Below are 6,248 nucleotides of genomic sequence, written 5' to 3' on the forward strand. Positions count from 1 at the left end.
GGACGTCACCCGTCTTGTCTTCTGACTCCTGTAAATATTACATTATCTTCGTTGATCATTTTACCCATTATATCTGGCTCTACCCCTTAAAACGAAAATCCGATACTCAAAATACGTTCAATAAATTTCGAGCTCTAATTGAGAAATATTTTAATAAGCCTATACGACAATTCTAGTCCGACAATGGTGGCGAATACACCACCCTCACGCCTCACCTTAATCTTGATGGTATCACGCACTTAACATCCCCTCCTCACACCCCAGAACACAACGGATTTGTTGAACGGCGGCATCGACATATTGTCGAAACTGGGCTCTCCTTGCTCACACACGCACGTCTTCCTCTAGCTTTGTGACCTTATGTCTTTTCTACTGCCGCCTATCTTATTAATCGGCTGCCCACACCCTCTCTCGCTAATAAGTCCCCTTATCTCAAATTATTTAACACCGAACCTAATTATCAAAAGCTTCATAATTTTGGTTGCCTATGTTTTCCATGGTTGCGACCTTACAATTCCCATAAACTACAATCTTGGTCTATTGAATGTGTTTTTGTTGGTTATGCAGCTACACAAAGTGCCTATTTATGTCTTGACCCGAAGACATCGCGTGTCTATGTTTCTCGTCATGTCAAGTTCATTGAAAATGAGTTTCCGTATACCCGTTTACTTGATCTCCACACGACACCACACACTGTCCCCCAATGATTGGTGTGCCTTCACTATTCCTATAATTCTTGTCACTGCTCAGCCTACCCAAAACTCCTCTCCCTCGGTTCCTGTAATTCCCAACCCGACAGAATCTGCCCAACCCAACCCGCCTAATCCTCCCTCGTCTTCATCATCCCCTGCCACCTCCCCTGTTTCCCCTGCCACATCGTCCCCACCCCCACCCCTCCTCCGCCACCTCCCCCACCACATACCCATGGTACACGGCTCTCGAACAACATTCGTAAACCGAACCCCAAGTACACTAAACAAGCCCAACTAGCCAATGTTCCCTCCCCTTACATTACCCCCTCCACGGTTAAACAAGCCCTTGTCGACCCTCTGTGGCGAGCTGCGATGCAGCTCGAATTTGATGCCCTCACCCGCAACTCTACTTGGTCCCTTGTCCCACCCGAATCAATCTCAAATACCATCGGTTGCAAGTGGGTATTCCGTATTAAGTACAACCCGGATGGAAGCTTGAAACAACACAAAGCTCGTTTAGTTGCCAAAGGCTTCCATCAACGACGCGGTCTCGATTACTCTGAAACCTTCATCCCCGTAATCAAACCCACCACCATTCGCCTCATCCTCTCCCTTGCTGTCACTAATGGTTGGTCGATTCGACAAATTGATGTGAATAACGCTTTTCTCCAAGGTACGTTACATGACTCCGTCTACATGGTTCAACCACCAGGTTTTGTTGATCCTACAAAACCGAATTTTGTGTGTAAATTACAAAAGGCAATTTATGGTCTTAAACAAGCACCTCGTGCTTGGTACACGGAATTACAAAATTATCTTATTGCTTATGGTTTCCGCAAGTCTATTTCCGATGCGTCGCTATTTATATTTAATCACAGTAATATCAAACTATTGTCTTAGTTTACGTTGACGATATTATTATTACTGGCTCCGACACCTCTGAAATTTCAAAATTTATTACTGCTATTTCCAACAAATTCTCTTTAAAGGACCTTGGTCCCCTATCTTATTTCTTAGGTGTCGAAGTCACCCCGACACCAATGGGTCTTCATTTAAATCAATCAAAGTATATTAGTGATTTATTAAGTCGACACAATATGAGTGATTGTAGACCCTCCACGACCCCGATGCTTACTCATCCTCCTTTAACCTGTCTTCTCGACAAACCTACCCATGATATCACCAACTATCGTGCTATCGTTGGGAGCCTACAATATTTATCACTTACCCATCCCGACATTGCCTTCCCCGTTAACCGATTGGCTCAATTTCTTAATCACCCCACCGAGACACATTGGGTAGCTCTTAATAAATTACTTCGATATCTACAAGGCACGGTTCACCTTGGTATTATGTTGCGGAAAGACAGTCCCCTAACCCTTCATGCCTACTGTGATGCGGACTTAGGAGGCGACGTCGATGATTATGTGTCGACAACAGGTTATCTGGTTTTTCTAGGTACTAATCCGGTCTCATGGTCATCTAAAAAGCAACGAGCCTTATCTCGCTCATCGACCGAAGCAGAATACCGAGCAGTAGCAGATACTACCGCTGAAGTACTATGGCTCAAGTCGCTACTGTCTGAACTGAAGTTATGTGCTACTAGCTGTCCTGTAATTTTTTGTGATAACTTGGGTGCGACTAATTACTCGGCAAATCCAATTTTTCATTCGAGAATGAAGCACTTGGCTCTCGCGTTTCACTTCGTCAGAGAACAAGTCCACCTCAAAACAATCCGAGTCCAGCACATTAATGGTGACGATCAGTTGGCAGACTCGTTAACTAAGCCTCTGCCCAGGCTGCGGCATTCTTCACTAACCTCCATGATCGGACTTACTCTTCGACCGTCAATCTTGCGGGGGCGTTTTGAGACTATATCTTAGATAAGTCAAAGCTAGTAAATATTGTTAATATTGTTCCTATTTTTATGTAATCCTTTCCTTGTAATTCTCCTAGAATATTTGTGCATTAGGTTAGCAGTAGTTACGTAGTCCATGCTTCCTCCTTCTCTAACTCTTCTATATAATGTAACATTGTAAACCTAATTTATTCATTCAATAATATATCAATCATTTACAGTAAGTGTTGTCTTTTACACGGTATGTGAAGCTTGTTACCAGGAGTTCTTTGGACGCCATGGTCAACAAATAGTCCTCTCGCAATCAAGCCAAGATATGTGTGGGCTTCCAGAACCACAAGAGGTAAGGTGATTGGTTTAAATAAACCTCAGTAAGAAGTATCTTAGAACATGAAGGGGTGATTGGAGATCCGATAAATCTGGAAGATGAGTTGGGATAGTGCACCCTTTTTGCATCCAGGGGTTTACAAGGCTTATGTTTAAGCAAGCGAGATGAGGGATGAGAGGTTGGCAAGGAGAGAGCGAAGGATGATAGTGGCTATTTGACGCGAGATGAGGCGAGGTTCGGATATGAAGGTTGCCATTTTCGAACCACTTGTCATTCCTCTCTTTTTTATTTGTACTATGTAAGGATTGTGAATACTAAATAGTGATTTGCACGTTTTAGATGGCGACATTTGAGCAGTAAAGCATGGTCAGTACCTAAGTGCCAAGTGTTGTAACACGTAAGGTCCGTCATAAAGCAGTTGGGTATTTTTCAATATTTTCTTAAATGTAGAATTTTTCATAATTGTATAAAAACAGACGTCCTTAGCACTCGTTACATGAGAATTTGTACTAATGCCAAACATATACTTCATGTTACGTGTCTCACGGAATAGAAACACTAGTTTATTTATTAACATTAAAATTAAAATGCCAATGCTACCCTTAAGACGATGGATCTTAATTAGGGCAAGCAAAAGCAAGGAATTTCTTGTTGGACTCCAAATTTTTCATCTCCTTCTCCACCAAGTACAACCATACTTCAATCCCATCACCATTAGTATCTACAACAAAGTAGATAAAATTCCTTGATGTAGGAGCTAGTATCCCATTTGTAGGAGAAGCCCATTTAGGCTTACCAAATCCAAAATCAATTTCATCCAACCCGAATTGTGTCCAACTACTAACTCCGTACAAACCCGGTATGTAATGAACAACTGGTCCAACGTCTGCAACCAAGGCCTCAATATTTTTACCTCCTTGGTAAGATTCAATTGTGTCACTTATATTCGACACCGCGGTATGAATCTCCTTAACTAGCTCTGGTAGCCTCATCCTACCCTCTTTAGCATGAGCTGATGCACTCGTAACGAGGTTTCCAACTACGGAAGTTGAAAGCGGAGGTTTGATTCTTGGCCGCATATTCACTACGACTGACATTATGGACGGGTTATGATCACTTGTAGCTAGCGGGGTCCTTGCAGAGGACGCCGCTGCCACGCAATGTTCCCAAACAAACCCCGCCAAGGCTTCGACCCTAGTCGGCTTAGGCACCTCCGTACTTGCGGCCATTTCCCTGAGCTGGGATATAGCCTGTTTACTGAACACAAAATTCTTGGCTATTAATCTTTCCTCTTTGTCACTCGCTTTGTCCTCGTGGGAATTGTTTTCAAAGACCCATGAGCCTACCGTGGCACGAGGCGGAAAGGCTATTGCAACAGCATCAAAATCGGGCGTAGGAGGGACAATAATGCTGTCCCGGTTGCGCCGACTATTTGCTGCTATAGCAGCCCAATACTTGAGAAACGATACTTGAGAAGTTCCATCAAGCACAAGCTTGTGGAGAAAGAAACACCCGAGGACGACTCCGCCACACGAGAATACGTTCACCTGAAATGCAAGTGGGTACCTCTGTGGCAACACCTTTTCGTCCCTAATGTTCTTAGGCGGCGTTAGCTTGTATAAATGATCAACCTTGTTTGGTGAGGCAAGGAAGTCTGAAAGAACATAGTCGACACGTGTTTCAGTGAAAGTTATCCCTTGGTCGTTGCATGACACGGTGAAGTCGTCCATGCAACGTCCTGCAAAAGGGTAGTACTTCGATAGGGTTTCACTAAGCGAAGATTTTAGGATACTTACGTCTACCGCGGTGGATAGAGTGGCTTTTGTTTTTGGATAGAAAAGGAGGATGATGGAGTGGTAAGGAGGGTGAATTTGATCAACAAGGGAGAGTGTGAAGGATTTGAGATGAGAAGGTGTCGGTGAGGAGGGCTTTATTATTTCGGTAGATATGGTTTTCACTTGTACCGTAACTATGGGTGCCATTTCAACGGTTAACTAAAATCGTCACTTTTTAATAATAAATCCGTAGGTTGTTTGCTTGATTTGGAGAGTTGATGTTGAGTTAGTTAAGTAACAGAAGTCCTCTATTTAAAGTAAATTAGGTGTCTCTTCGCACAACGAGTAGTCGCGTTTTATTGTGAAACGTGGATGTATATTTCCACAAAAATGGAACAGATCGAGAACCGAGATATTACTAACCACGAAATAAAGGAAAGGTACTCACTCGTACGAGGACATTTCAATGAAAACGAAATGATTTGGCAATGTGCATCAATTATCACTAATGGTTTGTAATGATTTGTTTTACTCACTATTTCAAACGACACTTGTATGACTCTCATTCAATTGCTATGCTCTAATAATTTTGAAGGATATTCGCTTTTGAAACGCATTTCTACAACGTGATAGTATCCTCACTTAATGTAGTCGGCACAAGTTTTTTTTTTCTCAAATTCGAATTATTTGGTCCGTTCTCATCATTTGTTTACCTATTTTATTTTAGGTATTTTAATCAATTTTTTAACTTCCTACCGTTAGAATGTTTTTTGATAGGCTATTTGATAATCTAATAATTGGTCACCTCCTTTTTCTTTGATCTTTGGGCAAAACCAAAGGTAACAAATGATTGAGACGAAAGGAGTATTATATTGTGACTGTTATGAGTTACCACAAGATAGAAATGGCCATTTTATGATAAAAATTGATCACTAATAGGAACATATGATTACAATTATTGTTTGAACTTGCTAAATAATAGGAGCATTCGATTACCTCTGTAATTCCCGCCTCTTTAGGGGACCTTGCGGAGGACCCCTGGGTCCAATGGACCATTTAGAAAGACGATATTAGACTTAATTAACATATCTGATCCAAAGTTACTCGACCTAGTAAGAGTCACTGATGTGACTCATATTTGTGCACATTTAGTCCCCGAACTAGCCTCGTTCCTATGCTTTCTAGTGCTTATTAAAGTCGTTTCTTATCTTTAGTTCCCTACTTTGCATATTCTTTGAGGTTTTTGTGTCCTTTGTAGGAGCGGATTGCTAACCATGCACTTATGGAGCAAAGTAGAGCTAAATGGAGTGCATCTAATGACCAAGCATAAAAGAGGAGACCATTACTAAAGGCCTAAGTGAATAAATGAAGTAGAAATGGGCAATGATGAAGAGCCCGACGACCTACCTACGATCTCCACGGATCCTTAGGCAGTCAAAGAAGAAGAACAAGAGCTGATCCAAGATCCGAGTGTCCCGAGCCAAGGTCGAGCGACTCCACCCTCAATCCGGGTGTCTCAGGCCATGATCCGAGCGTCTCACCTCCAGGTTAAGCGGTTCCTTGGGCAGCACGAGTTTGCTTCAATGACAATTCGG

At 42.3% G+C, this 6,248-nt stretch overlaps 1 protein-coding gene across 1 annotated transcript; it reads right to left on the reverse strand.

Moving 5' to 3' along the window:
- Window positions 1-3,453: 3,453 nt before the first annotated feature.
- On the reverse strand, window positions 3,454-4,966 carry LOC141612101 (limonoid 21-O-acetyltransferse-like). The gene has a single exon (XM_074430812.1). The coding sequence runs from the start codon at window positions 4,858-4,860 to the stop codon at window positions 3,496-3,498; it is 1,365 nt and encodes a 454-aa protein (XP_074286913.1). The 5' UTR covers window positions 4,861-4,966; the 3' UTR covers window positions 3,454-3,495.
- Window positions 4,967-6,248: the final 1,282 nt, after the last annotated feature.

This window comes from Silene latifolia, chromosome 11 (genome assembly GCF_048544455.1).
Source record: "Silene latifolia isolate original U9 population chromosome 11, ASM4854445v1, whole genome shotgun sequence".
NCBI lineage: Eukaryota > Viridiplantae > Streptophyta > Magnoliopsida > Caryophyllales > Caryophyllaceae > Silene > Silene latifolia.

Excerpts from the sequence above, each read along its gene's own strand:
- LOC141612101 (XM_074430812.1), bottom strand. The coding sequence starts at position 4,860 with ATGGCACCCATAGTTACGGTACAAGTGAAAACCATATCTACCGAAATA.